The 21,662-nt window shown below is 37.9% G+C and overlaps 2 protein-coding genes across 2 annotated transcripts; one reads left to right on the top strand and one right to left on the bottom strand.

Annotated features, from left to right (window-relative positions):
- Positions 1 to 364: 364 nt before the first annotated feature.
- LOC110733088 (protein OBERON 3-like) lies at positions 365 to 15,700 on the top strand. The gene is made up of 4 exons (XM_021913103.1): positions 365 to 587; positions 11,745 to 11,822; positions 12,125 to 13,822; positions 14,829 to 15,700. Exons 3-4 carry the CDS (start codon positions 12,151 to 12,153, stop codon positions 15,404 to 15,406), a joined length of 2,250 nt encoding a protein of 749 aa, XP_021768795.1. The 5' UTR covers positions 365 to 587; positions 11,745 to 11,822; positions 12,125 to 12,150; the 3' UTR covers positions 15,407 to 15,700.
- Positions 15,701 to 15,815: 115 nt separating this feature from the next.
- Positions 15,816 to 21,010, bottom strand: LOC110733091 (putative E3 ubiquitin-protein ligase XBAT34). The gene is made up of 9 exons (XM_021913106.1): positions 19,403 to 21,010; positions 18,955 to 19,066; positions 18,701 to 18,781; positions 18,244 to 18,332; positions 18,035 to 18,129; positions 17,848 to 17,929; positions 17,425 to 17,527; positions 17,214 to 17,293; positions 15,816 to 16,934 (listed from the first exon to the last, which is right to left on the bottom strand). Exons 1-9 carry the CDS (start codon positions 19,502 to 19,504, stop codon positions 16,362 to 16,364), a joined length of 1,317 nt encoding a protein of 438 aa, XP_021768798.1. The 5' UTR covers positions 19,505 to 21,010; the 3' UTR covers positions 15,816 to 16,361.
- Positions 21,011 to 21,662: the final 652 nt, after the last annotated feature.

Raw genomic sequence — 21,662 nt, 5'->3', positions numbered from 1 at the left:
GTTCGGATCTGGTCGGGTTTCTCTCAGTAACTTCAGGTCGAATTTGTTCGGGTTATCGGGTCGGGTTAGGGATTGTCAGCCCTATGTGCTATAATTGTGTTTTTTTTTTCCTTTTTTAAGTTGTCATTCCCATCTCTCCTCGTCATAACCATTGTTGAATTTAGTATGTGCCTCAACCGCACGTATATGTTGTGATAAAAAATTTATGATGTTTTACGCATATATATAAGAGAATAACTGCAATTATTACGAATCTAATAGAACCCTTAATATCAAAGTTTGGTCAAATAAATTTGGTCAAATTCAACAGTCAAATAAATTCATATACGTAGTAAGCAAAAATAAATTGAACAAAGGGAGCCCAGCTCGTTAGTCGTCACTATTGTCAATCCTTTTCAGACAATAACTTTACCAAAGAAGACGAAAAAAAAAGAAAAGACTCTTGTTTGAATTGTTTCTCCTAAAAATTGAAAATGGGTTGCGTTGATTTTGGTAGCTGCTCTTTCTCTCTCCGCTGACCCGCGTTTTTGAGCAGCCGGTTTTGTTGTATCTCTCGATTTCAGCTCTCTTGATTTGATGTCATAAACGTAAGTTTTTCTGATTTATTAAATTGTTTATTTTTGATTAGATGTTTTGAAATTGCTTGGGGTTTCAATTTTGGATTTATGGAAGTTTAATTGTTAAGCTTTTCTGATCTAGTAAGTTCATCGTTACTTGTTATCTTAGCTCTAATTTATTGATTGATTTATAAGATTGCGGGTTCATTTAATTGAATTGGGTTTTGGGTTTAGGGTTCTAATTCTAATAATTTTAGTTGGGGATCACTTGATGTATTTATTGAATTGGGTTATCCGTTATTCGAATTGGGTATTACACGAAGTTGATTCATTTATCGAATTGTAGTATATTTGTTTTATTTATTTTTAATTTTAATTTTTTTAATTTTTAAATTTAGGGACATTCCTTTGTCTTACTAATGTATTGAGGTGCCATTGATTTAAGCTGGAATTGGCGTTGCATGGTTATGGTATTAGCCTACCATATGGCCTACTATATCTTTATCCATTTTCTGCTATTAATGACATTATGTAGTAGTTCGTCGTTTGCGAGGGTCAGCTTTAGATTATTCTTCATATAGAGATGCTTAGTTCATAACTAAAACTTATCACATGGGTGTTTTGGGAATCTTGACTTATTACTGTGCATTTCCAGGTTGTTGTATATCCAATTATTAGTATCACCTTTTTGAAAATTGAAAATCGCATAAATGTTGTAGTTCATCTTAGTTAATGTAAGATACTGGATGAATGCATTTGAAGATTAACTAATAATCCTAATATTAATTTGGGCTCTCTTAGTCTCTTTGGTTGGGAATTTGGAGAAATGTTTAGAAATTATTGTAGTGGATTCAAGTTCCTCTATAGTTGGCCTAAGATTTGGGTTGGGTGCTTTGCTCATTTGCATATCTTTTTGACTTGTGAGTGGGTGGGTGGGTGGTGAAGTGTATGAAGAGTTTTGTCCTTTTGAGAATTCCACGGCTTCCACCTTCATTGGTTGATTTTTTTTTTCAACTCATATATATGTTATCCTTTTTGATGTCACAAATGCTACCAGTCTATGATTGGATGGGATTTGGATGACTTCATTATGTCTTTTCAATATAGACTAGTTCACCTCTTTGAATGTTATGTCTAAGAATAACAATGAAGTATATCTACAATTTCCCCAATTTGTTATTTTAGTTGGTTGACTGGCGGAGATTACACAACATTCTTCTATTAAAGCAAGTAGTGTTTGTAAGCTTAGATGTCCTCTCACTTGGATTTTTATTGGCCGGGCTATATTTTCAAATCAAGAGAGTGTAATGAACCCAAGTCAACCAATATTGGTGTACACGAGGCGCGGGAAAAGAAGTCAGCAGCAACAAATCTAGGGAAGGCATTGCTTTGCAAAAGGCCAAAAGCAATTAAGAAGAATGAAGGAAGGAAGAACAACCATCTTTAGCTATGTTAATTTATGGTTTTTCCATATTAGTAAAGTAGTCACATGTGCTTACCTTATGGTCAGCCTTGACCATTAGTATAGGTATGATAGTTTAATCTGGCAGTAGTCTTTATCTAGAAAATTGTGAGAAAACTTTGGAGAGTTGCAACATCAAGCTGCTTAGAGATTGGCAGCCTAAAGTTGCTATTGTATCCCATGTTGGTCGAATATCTTCCCTGTTCGATCATTAATCAATTGGTTGCCAAGCCTTCCTTACTTAATTGTGCTAATTATAATTAATTTAGTTAATCTATAACAAACTTGGTATCAGAGCGGTCAATCATGGCGGGACCATCGTTGACCCAACGTGTAGATGTGGTGGACGGAAAGCTCGAGGAAGTCGAGTCGCGGCTGAAGTCCATTGAAGAGAAACTCACCGACCAGGATGCTTCATTGGTCGGGCAATGGCAGATGCAGTGGGCCGAGCTATGGCCGACACTCAGAAAAATATCACCGACCACTTCACGTCGTTTTTCGAGGCTAAGCGAAAGCGGCAAAAGGACAGAGTAAGACTCGAAGGGTGAGTCGACGCAACGATCAGGAGGTTCAAGCCAACATAGCTGCGAGGGAGCAAGAGAAGTTAAGAGAGGAAATGCGCCCACCATTGCCGCAGCCGCGCAACCCCGACCAGCGCCACCTCCACCTTTTCAGCCACACATTCCCATAATTGAGGACGGAAGCGAAAACCATGGTGAGAATGAGGTGCGAACCCCGAGGGAAAGGGTCTTCGGAATGCCGGAATGGAGGAGGAGGGAACCCAGGGGGTGGAATGATGAGGAGCAGTTCGACGAGGCGGAGACAATCGATGGCGACACAAGAAACTCGACATGCCCGTGTTTGAAGGCAAAGACCCAAGTAATTGTGTGATGAGAGCGAAAATGTACTTCGACTTCTATAAGTTGACGGAGGAGGACATGGTGATGGCAGCGGTGGTGTCCATGGACGGCGCTGCGTTCCAATGGTACCATTAGGAACAACGGAGAAGGCCGTTCGCTAGTTCCCAGACGAGTTCTGAAGGGATTCCGACCAACCAACTCCGGCACCTTGCACGAGCAATGTAACACCCCCGATTTACTAGCTGATAAAAAAAATAGGAATTAAAGGAAAATAAACAACATTTGAATAAAATTGCGGAAGCATACACCTAAACCAGAGGTATTACCGCCACACTCAACAACTTGTTAAGTGTTAAGGCTTACAATAATCCCAATAATTACAACCCAATAATCTAAGTGAGCTATTTATACAGTTTTATAAATTAAACTTGTTATAACAAACTAATCGAAACACTTGAGCTCCTTTAGCTACGATCATCTCTCGATCAACCTCTTACAATCTTGACTGCTCACCATTAAGGACAAATTCCAAAATAGATCGTCGCAGGGCCACCATAGGAAAAAGACATGGCCGCAAACACAAGTAGCACAACAAAATAATACACACACGTCTGCAACAAGCCGAGTAATCACCACATATCAGAATATAGAGTATAATCTAATAATTGACAATACTTGCTCAATTAAACAGTGTAGTTCGAAACTACATTACACATTGTACTCTGAAAAATAACCTTTATCAACTCAACCTCGAATAATAATACAATCCTTCACTCAATTAACTCATAACCAATAAGTGTGCCACACTCTTTGTTTTATACCTAGCTTTGGACATGGGTATTCAAATAACAAACCAACAAGTATAAAAACTTGAATACTCTCAATAACCAGAAAAGACCAGACCACATACGGGCCAATTCCCGCTGTAAGGGACCATATAAAAATAAATAATAAAGATTGTATCTCATTCTTTACTCATGATTATCATCCGTTTACCAACATGCCAAGGACTAAGGTATACAACGTTGAGCCTCAGACCAAGAATAAAATAATAATTCTCAACCTTTTGATCTTATACTTGATCAAATAATCATAAACTTGATAATAAATAGTATCTCAATACTGGCACGAGTTCCCAAATAACATGACAATCCAAACTCGATTCAATCGTAGTATATGTCAACTCTTATAGGGAAATCATACTAGTTACCCATTTGTAATCAATTCTCAACCCAAAAATAATACTATGCATTAGGAACCCTAAAATCTCGATATAACAATACTCCCTACAGAAACAACATTAAAAACCCTATAAATTATAACACAATCATATAATCAATAATATAACAAAATAATACGACAATTAAATTATATATCATGACATATTAACCAATATATACACAAAACTTGATCATCATACGAATAACAACAAATCATAGTATTTGCACATAATAATACAAAAGTATATCACAAACATCTCCAATAAAAGTTTCGTGTGATTACCTTCGACATAACACAATGAAACAACAATATTCAAGGCAAAGTTAGATCAACTGACGTTGCAATTTGCAGCGGCTTCTATATTGATCTCACAATGTAAGTCATCGTCATTTAAATCCATAGTCAAGATAATGGATATTAGAGAATGAAATAATAGTTTATAAGAAGAAACAAATTTGGGATTGATTAGCACATCTCACGGCAATTGGAAAACGACTGCGGCTTTCCCTTATTTTTTTTTCTTCTAAAATACAATTATTTTATTATGGTTGAAAATAATTTATAGTTCGTAAACAAAAGTTCTACTAGACATAAAATAAGTTATAAAAATTACTTTATTTATTTTTTTTCTATAAAATATATTATATAAAGTCGTAAAATATCCGGGTATTACAAGCAATGGTTGGCCGTCACACAAACCACCATGGCAGAGGAACACTGGCGGAGGTTCATCGAACTCGCTTTTCCTCTAGAAGACGTGCCCGAGAGCCTCATGAAGGGGCAATTTGTGAACGGGTTGAAGGAAGACGTGAAGGCGGAGCTCTGATTGCAGCACCCAACCACTCTAGAAGATGCCATGGAGTTGGCTGGGCGAATTGAAGAATGAAACAGAGTAAGTGGGGGTAAAAAGGGGGGTGTTGGATCTTGGCGGGCCGGATCCAGTAATTCTATAGAAGTGGGGGAGGCTTGATTCAATCTTATGGGCTACACACAGCCCCTACCCACAATCCAATATGGCCAAGGGCCCCAGAATCTCAAGGCTCTATCAACATGGGCCGGCCCACAACCTCTCAAAGTAAGGTGGGAAGTGGACCTCGACGACTTACGGAAAGTGAACTGCAGGAGAAACGAGCCAAAGTGCTCTGTTTTCGTTGTGATGAACGATGGGGAATTGGGCACCGATGTAAGAAACAAGAAATGAGTGTGTTGATTGCCGGAATCGGGGGTGATGAGGAGGAGATGAACACAGGCGACTTGGAGGAAAAGGAGGTGTGGGAGGAGCCCGACGCCAATGTGGAAGTCTCACTATGTTCGGTTATGGGTATTTCGAACCCGAAAACCATGAGATTGAGAGGGGTCATCAAAGGGAAGCAAGTGGTAGTAATGATCGATCTGGGAGCTATACACAATTTCATATTAACATCAGTAGTAGAAGCGGCTAAGATACCACTCACGGAGGGAGGAGAATATGGAGTGTCACTAGGTTATGGTGATACCGTGCGTGGTAAGGGTGTATGCCAAGGAGTAAGACTGAAGCTAAATGGTGGAGTTACGGTGGTAGAAGATTTTCTTCCGCTCGGGCTAGGCAACATCGATGTAATTCTTGGGGTTCAATGGCTAGAGAAATTAGGGACAGTCACCACTAATTAGAAGACACACTAGATGCGGTTCACGGTGGCCGGAGTGCCGGTGACACTCACCGGAGATCCGTCATTAGAAGCGGCCCTTATTTCACTCGAAGCCATGTTCAAGACCATAAGTAAGCAAGGCAGTGGGCTATGGGTCGAGAAAAATCAAGTAGAACAAGCCCAAAATGAGAAGAGTGAGGAGATTGGGCCTCAAAGAGGAAATAGGCCGCAGGAAGAAGTTAGCAGCCAACTTTCTTAAGGGAGCTGTTGAAGCAATTTGCCTTTAAACGACCAATTTACCTGTTTACAACTTGCACTGATTTCATTAATTCAAGCCTACCACGAACATTTATGACAACAAATAATGATTATATATGGTTCCAAACGGAATTATATGAAACCGAGATGTATTCCATAGAAATTCAAGACTTTTCGACACAGGGTCCCGAAACCTCCAAAATTTATCAAAAAGCGTGGATATTAGCCTTCAATTTTGGAATATTTTGACTTTTTTTCGCCCGGATATAAAAAATGCCGAAATGTTTACCATGGTCCTTAACACCCTCCGTGAGTCCAATTGGGTGGGTGGAACCATCCAATTTGCCTTTAAACGAACAATTTACCAGTTTACACCTTAAACCAATTTCTTTAACTCAGTCCTACCACGAACATTTATAACAACAAATAGTGATCATATATGGTTCCAAACGGCATTATATGACCCCGAGATATATCCCCTAAAATTTCAAGACTTTTGGAGACCGGGCCCTGAAAGCTCCGAAATTTCTCAAAAATAGTGGATATTAGCCTTCAATTTTGGAATTTTTTATCTTTTTTTCGACCGGAAATAAAAATTGCCGAAATGTTTACCATGGTCCGTAATACCCTCCAGAAGTGCAATTGGGAGGGTGGAACCATCCAATTTGCCTTTAAACGACCAATTTACCGGTTTACAAATTACACTGATTTCATTAATTCAAGCCTACCATGAACATTTATGACAACAAAAAATGATCATATATGGTTCTGAACGACATTATATAACCCCGAGATGTATTCTCTAGAATTTAAAGAATTTTTGAAACCGGGCATCGAAGACTCCAAAAATTCCCAAAAAGCGTGGATATTAGCCTTCAATTTTGAAATTTTTTGACTAATTTTCGCCCGAATATAAAAATTGCCGAATTGTTTACCATGGTCCTCATACCCTCCAGGAGTCCAATTGGGTGGGTGGGACCATCCAATTTGCCTTTAAACGACAAATTTACCGGTTTACAACTTACACTGATTTTATTAATTCAAGCCTACCACGAACATCTATGACAACAAATAATGATCATAAATAGTTCCAAACGACATTATATGACCCCAAGATGTATTCCCTAGGATTTCAAGAATTTTCGAAATCGGGTCTCGAAGACTCCAAAAATTCTCAAAAAGCGTGGATATTAGCCTTCACTTCTGGAATTTTTTTTTGACTATTTTTCGCCCGGATATAAAAATTGCCGAAATGTTTACTATGGTCCCAAATACCCTCCGAGAGTTCAATTGGGTGGGTGAACCATCCTATTTGCCTTTAAACGACCAATTTATCGGTTAAAGACTTACACCGATTTCATTAATTTAAGGCAACCATGAACATTTATGACAACAAATAATAATCATATATGGTTCCAAACGACATTATATGACCCCGAGATGTATTACCTAGAATTTCTAGAATTTTCAAAACCGAACCCTAAAGACTCCAAAAATTCTAAAAAAGCGTGGATATTAGCCTTCAATTTTGGAATTTTTTGATTTTCTTTCGCCCGAATATAAAAATTGCCGAAATGTTTACCATGGACCCTAATACGCTCCAGGAGTCGAATTCGGTGGGTGGAACCATCTAATTTGCCTTTAAACGACCAATTTACCGGTTTACAACTTGCACCGATTTCATTAATTTAAGCCTACCACAAACATTTATGACAACAAATAATGAGCATATATGGTTCCAAACGGCATTATATGACCCCGAGATGTATTCTATAGAAATTCAAGACTTTTTGGCACAGGGTCCCGAAACCTCCAAAATTTATCAAAAAGTGTAGATATTAGCCTTCAATTTTGGAATATTTTGACTTTTTTTTCGCCCGGATATAAAAAATGCCGAAATATTTACCATGGTCCCTAATACTCTCTGGGAGTCCAATTAGGTGGGTGGAACCATCCAATTTGACTTTAAACGAACAATTTACCAGTTTACACCTTGGACCAATTTCATTAACTCAATCCTACCACGAACATTTATAACAACAAATAATGATCATATATGGTTCCAAACGGCATTATATGACCCTGAAATATATCCCCTAAAATTTCAAGACTTTTTGAGACCAGGCCCTGAAAGCTCCAAAATTTCAAGGAGTTCATACTCGAAACCGATGCTTCTGGTTTTGGGTTAGGAGCGGTATTGATGCAAGAGGGTCGCCCCATCGCTTACTATAGTAAGTTGTTAGGGGTAAGGGCTTAAGCTAAATCCGTGTATGAAAAGGAGATGATCGCTATTTGTTTGGCTATAGTTAAGTGGCGTCACTACTTGTTGGGTCGGCATTTCATAGTAAGAACTGACCAACAAAGTCTTCGTTACATAACTCAACAACATGAGATTGGCAATGAGTATCAACGTTGGATGCGAAAACTAGTCGGGTTTGATTTTGAGGTTCAATACAATCCCGGGGCTTCGAACCGCGTGGCGGATGCACTTTCAAGAAAGCAATACGAGTTGAGTGCCTTAGTTTGCACTCAAAATATTGATTGGGGAGAATTGGATAAAGAGTTAGAAGTTGATAAGTGGATCACTGAGATAAGGGGGAACCTCCGGCCCAATGAGATTGGACCCAATGGATTTACTCTCAAAGAAGGCCGAGTCCAATATAAGGGAAGGATTGTTCTTCCTAAGTCAGGCAAAATCATCCCCAAATTATTTCATGAGTATCACGACTCCCCCATGGGAGGCCACGACGGTGAGGTTCAGACCTACCTCCGTGTGGTAGCGGAGTGGCTCACGCGGGGATGCGCAAGGCGGTGGCGGAATACGTGGGGGTGCGCGAAGTTTGCCAGCGGGCTTCTCAGAGAAGATCGGCGGGGCTCCTCCAACCGCTTCCGGTGCCGACCGCCGTTTAGGAGTATATCTCGATGGATTTCATCGAGGGACTTCCTCTATTGGAAGGGGTGGACGTGATTTTGGTGGTCGTTGACCGATTCACAAAGTATGGGCATTTTTTGGGGCTCAAACACCCATTTACCGCCTTGAAGGTGGCAGAGCTGTTTGTAAGGGAAATCGTACGGTTACACGGTTTTCCTTCGTTGATTGTCTCCGACCGTGATAGAGTTTTCATTAGTCAGTTTGGAGAGAACTATTCAGGCTACAGGGTACCCAATTGAATCGGAGTACGGCGTATCACCCTCAATCCGACGGTCAGACAAAAATTGTTAACAAGAATTTAGAGGGGTATCTGAGATGTTTCGCCTCGGCACAACCCAATTGATGGGCTCAGTGGGCCGTGGGCGGAGTTCGCATACAACACCTCCCCACACACCTCCACCAAAACGACACCTTTCAGGGTGGTGTACGGGAGGGATCTGCCAAAATTGATGAGGATGGGATCGGGACAAACTCCGGTGGGGTCCTTGGAGGAGCAACTCAAGGAGCGCGATTTTATGTTAGATGAATTATGGCTGAATTTGATTCGGGCACAGCAGGTCATGAAGTCAAATGCGGATAAGCACCGCCGAGAGGAGGTGTTCGAGGTAGGGGATGAGGTATTTCTCAAAATCCGTCCTTATCAGCAGCGTTCTTTGGCTAAACGGTTGTTCGAGAAACTGGCAGCCCGTTTCTATGGTCCTTTCAAGATCCTCCAACGCGTGGGCAAAGTTGCGTACAAGTTGGATCTGCCAGCTCATGTAAACTACATCCCACCTTCCACGTGTCACAATTGAAGCGAGCTAAGGGGAGCAACATCACCGGCCAAACCATTCCGACTCAACTGACGGCAGAATTGGAGCTAATGGTCGAACCCGAGAAATTGTTAGATGTTCGCGAGTGCAGGGGAGGGAACAGGGTGGTCCTAGAAGCTCTCATTCAGTGGTCCGGATTGCCTCCATTTGAAGCTACATGGGAAGAGTATCAAGCTATGGTCGATCGATTTCCTTCCTTCCACCTTGAGGACAAGGTGAAATCAACCAATATTGGTGTACACGAGGCGCGGGAAAAGAAGTCAGCAGCAACAAATCTAGGGAAGGCATTGCTTTGCTAAAGGCCAAAAGCAATTAAGAAGAATGAAGGAAGGAGGAGCAACCATCTTTAGCCATGTTAATTTATGGTTTTTCCATATTAGTAAAGTAGTCACATGTACTTACCTTAAGGTCAGCCTTGACCATTAGTATAAGTATGATAGTTTAATCTTGTAGTAGTCTTTATCCAGAAAATTGTGAGTAAACTTTGGAGAGTTGCAACCTCAAGTTGCTTAGAGATTGGCAGCCTAAAGTTGCTATTGTATCCCCTGTTTGAATATCTTCCCTGTTCGATCATTAATCAATTGGTTGCCAAGCCTTCCTTACTTAATTGTGTTAATTATAATTAATTTAGTCAATCTATAACAGAGAGTAAATGAAAATGAGGAGTACAGTACATTTGCACTTCTAAAAATGAGTAGTTAAGGGCTATGTTACTCGGACTCGGTTAAGGAAGTTAACCTTAGTTATCCGGTCTTGGACCAGACCACCATTTTGTTTAATATTAACTCCGTTTTTTTTTTTTTTTTTTTTTTTTTTTTTTGGTTAATTGCACCATTTTCTTTTTAGGGAAGTTGCATATCAATTGCACCATTGTAATAATGGGTATACTTTCATAACTTTTTTGTTTGTGCTCGCACACCAAATACCTATTTTACCCTCACTCACATTTGATATTTACCTTTGTTACCTCACTTTTACTTTCTCTCCTTTGTTTGTAGTCAGTAGTCACATGGTTATTTATTTATTTTATACCTTTGTTAAATTTTTTGCTCAACTCAAATGGTGCAATTAAAAGAAAACGGAGGAAGTATTATTTATAAACTCTAGAATGTTTAGATTTTACTTTAATATGTTAGGAATACAGTCCTTACTCCAGTGAATAGCCCTAAGTCCCTAATAGCATTGCATTCCTCTGGTAGGATGACATAACTAGAATTTCCCCCTAATTTTAGATTGATTAGATACATATCTTTTTGGTAGGAAAATTATAATAAAAATGTGTTATATGATTTCATGAATAGTAGTATACTGTTTAGGGTTTTAAATATGTTTCTCAAATATCCTTCTGATTATTTGAGTAGCTTCCTAATTAAAGTGATCAAGTATATGGCAATTATATTATTTTGATGTTTAAATTTCATCTTACATGTCTGGTGTTTTGATACCGTCACCATCATCTTCTTGACTGCTTGTGTTCTGATTATATTAATGAGCATGGTATATAGGTGGAGTTGGGACCTTGTTTGGTTTTCTTTGTTATTTGGTCCATGCTGCTTGATTTACTAGCAGTTTGGTGTCGAAGTTTGTGCATGTGAGGAATTGTTTGAATGGGTATGCGTGTGGCTATGTAAGTGCAACAAGTTCAAAGCTACCTCAATGTCAGGGCTGCTATTGCTATTGGTAATGTCTGCAGTGTGCTGTGTGTGCTCATGAGAGTGTTGTTGATGCACAGGGGTTTGAGTGGTGTCAGTGTCCTGGAACTTAATTCATAATGATAATCGAATTATACACTAATTCAAAAGTAGAGTAATTGATAATACTTCCATTTATGCATTGAAAATTTGAAAAGCTTGTCTTAGTTGTCTATTCAATATGATTCCCTTCGTATTGTTATTGCCATTATTTATGACGTCATTAGTAATTGTTTTTATTTTTGCCTTGAAGAATGTCTTTTTCCTTATCAATCCATTTTTTGTTGTTTTCAATTTATCACATTTATGTTTATTTTTTCCAGTGAAGTGTACTCTGAATTTTTCTTTGAAGCGGCTTGTCAGCTTTCTCTCCTGATTTCCTCAATTGAACAGCTACTGAGGTAAGACTTATTTTATTTTTATTTATTTTTTTATTTAATTCCTTTTCTTTTGATAATCATCGAATATCAAGTTCACAATTTAATGTTTATTGTTTATTTACATGTCAGTATAGAGTTTATAGCCAATCTAAGGTCCTCCCGAGGTGAATTATTGAACTATTATGTACTGAAATTATGAAAGATTAAAATGAGCGATCTCGTTGCTGTATTTTTCTGTTCAGATCCTTAAGCTAAAAGACTTTTATGTAATTTTTGGATCCTACTTTGATATTTGATTCTTTCTAATTGCTAATGTTTTGCAGGCTTAAGTTTATAATATAACCCTTAAATGTCAGAACAAAACCATGAAAATAGACCTTTTCTCCCTGGGCCCAGTGACCGCCCTCCTTCCCTTGCTCAGGAGGAGAATTCAAACCAGGAGGAAAAATGGGTGGAGAGGGATTTTTTACAGTTGAGCAACAGTGATGGCGGTACGTCAAAACGAGAAGCTCAGGAGGATGGCAGGAGAAAGGGAGATGGCTGGAAGAAGCCTAAGCTTGAGACACAGACACTTGACCTGTCTCTAGCTCTGCCTAATGTTTCTCTTTCGCTTTCTGCATCAAATGCCGCACCACCAAATTGTGATGCTGTTGTGCGTCCTATGCCGTGTAGGAGTGTGCAGTCTTTGACCCTTTCAAATAATAATAACAATAACAATAATAATACCCAAGTAACATGCTCTGATGATTTTACCGCTGCTTCGTTATCATACTCTTACTCTCACCCATTTTCACATAACCCTAGCTGCTCGTTAACTCACAATTCTACTGATTATTATGAGAATTCGGTTGGTAGTCGTAGGAGGGAGACTGATCAAATTTGGAATTGTGGTGAAGGAACCAATGGTTCTGTTCATAGTCGTTTTAAGCCAATTGGAGATGGGGTCTCTTTATCAAATCACGGTGGTGGTGGTGTAGCTTATACTTTGTTGAACAGATCCCATACTTTTAATAGGGATCCAGGTAACAGTCTGTATAGGGCTGCTGCCTCAGATACTAGTTCTTTCTTTCCCTCAGAATTGCCTGCCAAGCCAAGAACTGATTTGTGCTTTGTTGACTCCATGAGTAAATCATTGGACCAGGGGCTGAATAATTTGGAGGATATGAAAGGACACAAGCTTTCCAGAGGAGAAAGGATTGTTCGTGATGTCATTACAGAACATGCTACTGTTATGTCGCAATTATCTCGTGAGCTTCCTGCTGAAGCTATTGAATCAGCTAAGGAGTACTTGAACTGTCTAATGGCATCACCTGAGAAAAAAGATGAGTTAGTTTGTCTGCAAAATTTGCTCGAAAAAAGGTCAGAACTTACAACGGAGACTCTTTCTAAGTCCGACAGACTACAATTGGAGATTCTGGTTGCAGTAAAATTTGGGCTTAATGATTTTGTTTCAGGGAAAGCTCGTCTCCCAACCAGTGAATTGGCTGAAATTTTCTTCTTCCAGAGATGTAGAAATATAAACTGTAAATCCTTGCTGCCTGTGGATGACTGTGACTGTAAGATTTGCTCGACAAAGAAGGGATTTTGCAGCCAGTGTATGTGTTCTGTGTGTTATAACTATGATTGTGCCAACAATACCTGTAGTTGGGTTGGATGCGATGCTTGCTCTCATTGGTGTCATGCTGCCTGTGGTGCTGAGAATAATCTAATAAGACCTGGCCCTAGCTTGAAGGGGTCCTCTGGCAAAACTGAGATGCAATTCTATTGTGTTGGATGTGGTCATGCTTCCGAAATGTTTGGATTTGTCAAAGATGTGTTTATCTTTTGTGCTAAAGAATGGGGTATACAGACACTGATTAAGGAGCTTGATTGTGTTAGAAGAATCTTTAAAGGAAGTGAAGATCTAAAAGGCAAAGAGCTATATCTTAAAGCTGCTGAATTGCTCACAAGGCTTGAAAGAAGGGCTATATCTCCGTCAGATGCCTGCCATGTCATTATTCATTTCTTCACCTCCAAGTCTGGTAAAAGTCATAACAGATTTCTTTTTAAAAACCAACTTACTACGTATTTTATTTTATGAACACTTTGTTTTCATCAATGTCTTCTGCTTGTCCCATTCCCAATTTTTGTATTTAAGATGGCATACTTGTTAGTCTCCTGTCTACCAAGTTCTGGGAATAGTCATTTTTTATAGGCGATTTTACTAACATAAATAGCTTAAAGCTATTTTCCACTTGCATCTGAGCAATGGTTTGGATATGGGATCCGTTATTTTGGATTTGGGGATTTGTGAAAGAACTGGATCAATGTTTAATGTGGTCTCTGTTAATTGGTTTTTTAATGTGTAAAATTGAAAAGTATAATATTCACTAAAATAGGATGATTTATTGCTGGTAAGCAAAGATGACTATTGCTGCCAGGCAATTTGATTTTTCAGAGAGACTTTAACAAGGGATGAGAAGGGTGTTTTAAATTGGGAGAATTTCCATTAGTCTTGTCATATCAATTAGTACAATTGTTAGCAGGAATATATAAACTCATTTATTTAAGAGTCGAGGTTCATCTTTGTATACACAATTTGTGAAATACTGATGAATTTTTTTTGTTTTATAAGAATCTTCATGGGATTTTATGAATATAAGTTGCATTGAGGGAGTAAATCAGACTTCCGATTATATTATTGTTATATTGTGTTTAGGACCATTCTTTGCCAACGTTGATGATGACTGACTTCTGGTAAATGTAATATTATGACATAGTGTTTCAATAATTGATGTTGTATAAAAGTTTATATTCTTATTGGCAATATGAACAAAAAACGTTGCCAGCATATTTGTCTGATAAGTTGCTCTTGGCCCTGTACCACTAGCTAAAAGTTTGAATTCATCATAACTTCTGTGCTTGACAGAGGTGATATTGTTTACTGCTTTTGATGAAATCTATTCAAGTTAATATGAAACTTGTCTACAAGTTTATAAAATTTGTCCAACTGGTTACTTAAATGTTCATGGATTTCTTCTGTCACAGACAAGGAGGACACAGCAGATTTTGCTCCTACTGGTGTTGGGGCAAATGAACTTACAGCCAGTCAAGGGCGTCGTCGAGATAATGTGTTCCCTTCTCTATCCTCCAATTTGGCTCAAAAGTCTAGTTTCATCAACTCTGCTACCATGCTGCAAGGTTTGCGTTCTTATGATTTCCATCAAAGCAGTTCCAAGCCAAATTTATCAAGTGAGCGACAATTAGCTAACGAGTGGTCTGGGAATTTGTCAAACAAGGATGGATTTGACAGCATGGAAAGTATTATCCGCTTGAAGGAAACAGAAGCCAGGATGTTCCAGAATCGAGCAGATGAAGCAAGAAAAGAGGTGGATACATATCGTCAAATGGTAGAGACAAAAACTGTGAAGCTGGATGAAGAGTACAGTGAGAAACTTGCAAAGTTGTGCTTGCAAGAGGCTGAAGAAAGGAGAAGAAAGAAATTAGAGGAGCTAAGAATTCTTGAGAATACGCACTCTGATTACTACAAGATGAAGATTCGAATGCAATCTGAAATTAGCAGTTTAGTTGAAAGAATGGAGGCCACAAAGCAGCTGTGGGTCTAATAATCTTATAATCTATTTCTATGGCACTTTCTTTTGATGCATTTTAGTGGCAGCAATGATTGCATTTAAGGGTGATTACTCTGATTAGCATGTCTTTATTTTATGTTTGTGAAGAGTCCTTTGATTCTCAACTGTTCGAAGTGAAAGATTAACCAGTTGTGATTAGGGAAGATGAAGAGACTAATTGATTGCTATATCGAATATACTTGTATATGTATTATACTATTATGTAATGTTGTGTTGATTATTATTGTTAGCAATTTACTTAATTCAGCTCATAAATGTTGTTAGATTTGGACCATCTGGTATTTTAGAAAAACAACTACTACTTTCGTAATTACTTGTAATGTTTTTCTTTTATGGTTTCTAAGTTTGATTATTAATAATTATACGAACCTTGCAAGTATAAAATCTTCATAAAAACCATTGCTATTTCTGGTATGTAACCTCAACTACAGGGCACACAATGTGACCAAGCATTAACAGCAATTTTGCAATCAAGAATACGCTGAACTATTTTAAGGAATTCATCAATTTTTCACCAAGCTGTTGAGAACATAATTCATTTTAGCATATTGTATGCTCTTGAATTTCTAAATGTAATATACTTCTATGTACTTTGTGATGCTGACATATTGATACTATAGTATATACGGAGTATCAATTAATATATGTATGGTGTTGAGAGAGCCACAAAGACAATGATGTAGACGAGATTTGATTTCAGATCTTGGATATCACTTCCTAAGACTTTAACTAATTAAAGTTAGTTGATATCCACATGTTATAAATTATACTGTATATAGGACCAGCAATATTTTGTTACGTTTTATTGCATAATTTGAGATAACAAGCCCCCCCTTCCCAAAAAAAAAAAAAAAAAAAGAATCACCAATAATCCACTCAGTCTTATGTACAAAATCCTACCTCCTTTTCTATATCTCTCTCTTTAACTTTAGATACCATAGAGTTTTACAACCTGATCAATCTCAGCTCTGCAAACGGGACAACCTCCATCATCGTCCTTAATCTTCTTCAAGCAAGACATACACGTAGACACGTGCCCACATGGGACACACGCTCCCTCAACTGGAGCTTCCCAACATACTACACACACTGTCGATTCAGTAACAACAGGTGCTTTTTGTCCTGCAGACTCAGCAGATGGATTGAAAACTTCATCGATACTAGTTGAAGTATTATTGATCGGAGGAGCTGAAGGGATCGGAGGAGAAGCTACAGCCACTGCAGGGAACCTATCAGGTGTCTGCAAGACTCTATTAGGTGTCTGCATGAATCTATCAGGTGTCTGCAAGGGTACAGGATTCAATTGTGTAGCACCCCAGTGGTTGCCACCATAGTGATCTCTGCGCCTTGGTGATTCGTGCACCCAAACACTGTTGTGGGGTGTCATGGGAGGTGATAAATTACTGGGTGTTCTCCATGCAGGACTACTGATTTGGGAGGCTGTATGCATTGGTGGACCAATAGCATCAGAGATCATCATCTGAGCCGAGGCTGGCATGACCTGCATACATGTCATTCGGAAAATGAAGCATTCAGTGTTCATGTTGAAGCTTGTCATTCCTTTGCACTTAATTTCGCTCAAGTAAGCTAAAATAAGCAACATCTAGTTGAAAAGAGTTCAATTATAATTCATACAGGGGGCTGTCAATCTTATAAGCAATATTTAGTTGAAAAGAGTTCACGTCACAAGTTTCGCCTAAGCTACTAAGCTCAATTCATACAGGGGGCTGTCAATCTTATTTTAGCTAGATATCACAAATCATGTCAGTCAAAAAAACACCTGAGAGATTCCCTTACAAGCATTGTACAATCGTCGAAGCTGCTGCCTGTCGCTGTAGGTAACTGATGAGAATTTATATTCTGAACAAGAGAACAAAGATCAGTATACTTTCTTTCCAATAGCTTCTTCACCTCAATTTAAACGCATGATATATCAAGCTAAACAGAAAATAAGAGCAGGGTAGTCAAAAGATGAACATGTATGAACTCACTGGTCTGTTTGTTGGAAATTATCAAACAAGGACTTGGTTGATCGAATCTTGGAGCTTTTATACTATACCGACTAAGAGAGATAATTTTACGAGGCTCAGCATCCTGCTCAACAGATCAAGAAGAAACACTAATATGTTAAAAGTGCAACAATTGAATGGCACTAGCAGATTACAGTACTGATTACTGAAAGTATTAAACTCATCCATTTCTATAGGGAACAATGCAGTCTAATTCCACCAACAAGCAAATGTTTTAACAAAGCTAACCCAAGGTGAATCCAACCGAGAAAATGTGATCAAAACTAAATTGACCAACCCAAAGCTTAGCCAATTTGCCAATTACAGCTCAACAATTAAATTTGATTGATACTAGTAGTGTATGCTAGTAATAAAAAAAATTGAACATTTAAAGAAAAAACATACTTCAGCAGTTGAGTAGATAACAAGCTCTATTTTCGGAGGTTTTGGAGGATTATGAGGACTGCGAGGTACTACAACAATCCAACTGCACAAGAACAAGATATAGTTTGATGTAAAAATCACATTTGAGCAGAACACACGAAAAAAATAATGTTAGTACAAAAAAAATCAGGCAAGTAAAATTACTGACCTTATTCTTGTTGAAGATGATTGTGGAGCTGGTACATCAGACCATCCTGGGCCCAAAGTTTCGCGTATTGGACCAGCAAAATAGCAAATACGGCTCTAGAAAGGGAAAAGAAACAATTTAAGAACATTGAGGAACAAAAAGTATTATTTAACACAGCTTAACTATGAAAGTATTGTAGCAAGAACAACAAGAATTTAAGCAAATCAAACCTCAATCTCTTTAACAACAAGATTACGACCATTCTTCCTAGCAACATCCAGTGGAGTCTGACGCTCTCGATTCTTGACAAAAGCATTGGCTGTACATTCATACAAGAGCATTAATCTGTTGTTATAATGTACATTGCCAATTCTGAGATTCCTTTTGATCATAGTACTGATGGACTGTCAAAATCTATCAGTACTGATGTACTGTCAAAAACTATCAGTACTGATGGACTGTCAAAAACTAACAGTACTGATAGAATGTCAAAAACTAGTATTACTGATAGACTGCCAACCTAGGCTGGTTTGGAATCTCAAAAGTAAACTAAAATCAGTACAAAAATACTTCAAATCCAGGATAAAGAAATAGGTTGATGAGCCTAAACCCAACTCGACTGACTAATTTGACATATCCTGTATTCAGTAGTACATGATTTCGAAGTTCTTCTAAAAATAGACATACCTCCATGTGTAAGAAGTAATGCAACAGTGTTTTTTAGTCCTTCCTTTGCTGCATAATGTAGTGGTGTTCCTCCATGACTCTCTGTATATGATGAAAAACAAACCCGGGTTTAAAGTAACTTTCTTGACCATCAAACATCTTGTAAACAAGATCTAAATTAGGATGATCTTGTAATTAATATTTGACTTTTCTTTTTTCATTTTTATCAGTACCCTTAAAAAAATATGAACTTGAAAAAAAATCAGAAAATTTACCTTTACAATAAGCATTAACATTGGCACCCAATTCAATGAGAATTTTGGCAATATCATACAGACCAGGATCCTTGGCTGCTACAATAAGAGGAGTTTTCCCTTCTTTTTTCCACTATCAAATCACCAACAATAATAATAAAAAAAAAATTAAAAAATCATCAAATCACAAGCATCTTATTATCATAATATTAGCTAAAACTATACCCAAAAGAAAAATCAGCAATAAATCTATGTTACATATATACAGGCTAAACGTAACATAGATTCCACACGATCACACTTGATACAAAGTAACAATTATATGCATAACACAACTTACTACACCAGTACTTTAGTAATTTGTGTGATATCGATGGTGCATGTATGCACCGTGCACTGTGCTCATGGTGCACCTGATTAAAACGACATGTTATTGTACACGGAAAATAAGTTACAGTAGATAAATTACCTCTAGACCAGCGCCTTGTTTAGAGAGAAATTGAATACCACCAACATCTCCATTAATAACATAATCGTACAACAGTTTATCTCTTGATTGTTTTTGTCCCATTTTTACTTTCTCTCAAAACAAATAAAAATTAATAACAAAAAAACCAAAGAAAAAGTGGAAAAATAATTATAAACAATAAAAAAAATTTATATAAAAAGGGGAACAAATAAAAAGAAAAACCCTTTAAAAATTGGGGTGTAAGATTATTAATAATGTAGGAGAAGTAACAGAGTTAAGGTATGAAAGCAGAGAAAAATTAGCAGGTAAAGACAGAGTGATTGTATTGAATAAGAAAGAGTCAGAAAAATATTAGAGTTGAGAAACAAGCGGGTTTTTTAGTCAAAAGGTTGACAATTCAAGCTTAATTTTATTTATTTATGAAAATTAACAAATGATTTTGGATAGGAAAAAAAATATATGTCTTTGAAAATGAAAGTTTTTATATACTTCATTTTCTAATGTATATGTTGAAAATTTGGACTTGTGCACTTGCATAGAACATTCTTTGTGGTTTAAAATTCTATGAAGTTTCGATATGTTCCATCATAAGGTGTATGACGATATAATTATATAAATTTTCTCTCATCGGAATTTATCTTTAATTATATTTATAATGGGAGTAATAATTTATTGAAAAGTTAAAGGATACATGAGAAAAAAAAAAATTAAAACAGAAAAAGGTTTTGGTACGAATGATGAGGACCTTGAGAGGAGATAAATATTATAATATTAAAATGTATTATAGCGGTTTGCTAAAAAAATGTAACACTTAAAAAAAGACTGCAATAGAAAAATATAACACCTACAAAACAAAGGGAGTATGACCATTATCCCAATAGTAAAATTAAACGGATGAATTTGATGATGTTTTAGGGAAGATAATTTTAGTATTTTTCGTATGAGGAGGTATTGAGGTTTATGTCACTATGTAATGTGTAGGAAAGTTCATAATTTCAAGGTCAAGGGTACACTAAAATTTAAAATGTCAACAAAAATTATACTATCTAGAAGTTTTATAAAGTATAACAGTTATTGTTTAGGTATGAACTTGTTTGGTTTCTTGATGTACTAATTTCCAAGTTTGCAAACGTCCTACTTTTACACACTATATTAGTATATCACTATAATAAAAAAAATATGGATTTTTTGACATTTGCTACCACTAAAAACGCCTCTCTTCAGATTCGGTACCAATTTAAAAAAAAAAATTTACTTTGCTACCACCAAAATCAGATTTTGTTAAAAATAACTACCACTTAACGGAATCCGTTAGGATTTCCGTTAAGTTTATTAAAAAAAAAAAAATTAAAAAAAAATTAAAAAAAGAAAAAACCCAGCCACCCCCTCCCCTAAACTGCCACCCACCCCTCCCCCTCCCACCTGCCGGCGCCAAAAGAGTCGGTCGGCGCCGGCGACCTCACCCACGACACCACCCTAACCCCCAAACCTAGACCACCACCACCGACAACCCTATACCCAAAACCCACGAACCCAGATCTCACCACCACCACGACACCACCCTAACCCCCAAACCCAGACCACCACCACCGACAACCCTATACCCCCGAACCCAGACCACCACCACCGACAACCCTATACCCATGAACCCAGACCACGACTACCCCCGAAACCACTAAACCCAGACCGTGGGATCGGGTATCGAGGGGAAGGGGCTTGGATCGGGTTTTCAAGGGGAGGGGGGCTGGGAACGAGGTTGGGATCGGGGCTGGAAAGACATTTTTAGAAGAGGGTCGTGACGCCGGCGCCGACATGGGGGCTAGGTGGCCGGATTCGCGAGCAGGGGATTGGGCTCCCAGGCGACGGTGGAGGTGGCTTGGGTAGCTGGTGGGTCTGTGGGTGAGGAAGGGCTGGTGGTTGGGTGGTGGTTGCGGTGGGTTTGATGTTGAATAGTGGCGGCGAATTAGGCAGTGGGTGGGAAGGAGTGGTGGCTGGACGGTGGTTGGGTGGTGGTTACGGAAATACTAACGGTTGAAGACAAGTGGTATTGATTTTTAACAAACTTTGTTTTGGCTGGTAGCAAAAAAAATTTTAAAAAAAAATTGGTACTGAATCTGAAGAGAGATGTTTTTAGTGGTAGCAAATGTCAAAAAATCCAAAAAATAACATAAAACCTTTTTATCAGATAATAATACTTCGTAATAATAGTGTGACAATTAATTCATGTATTCTATCTGTTTTTTTTTTCTTTCCAAATTAT

This window comes from Chenopodium quinoa, unplaced genomic scaffold (genome assembly GCF_001683475.1).
Source record: "Chenopodium quinoa cultivar QQ74 unplaced genomic scaffold, ASM168347v1, whole genome shotgun sequence".
Lineage (NCBI taxonomy): Eukaryota > Viridiplantae > Streptophyta > Magnoliopsida > Caryophyllales > Amaranthaceae > Chenopodium > Chenopodium quinoa.
This window is presented reverse-complemented; position numbering and strand designations above follow the sequence as displayed.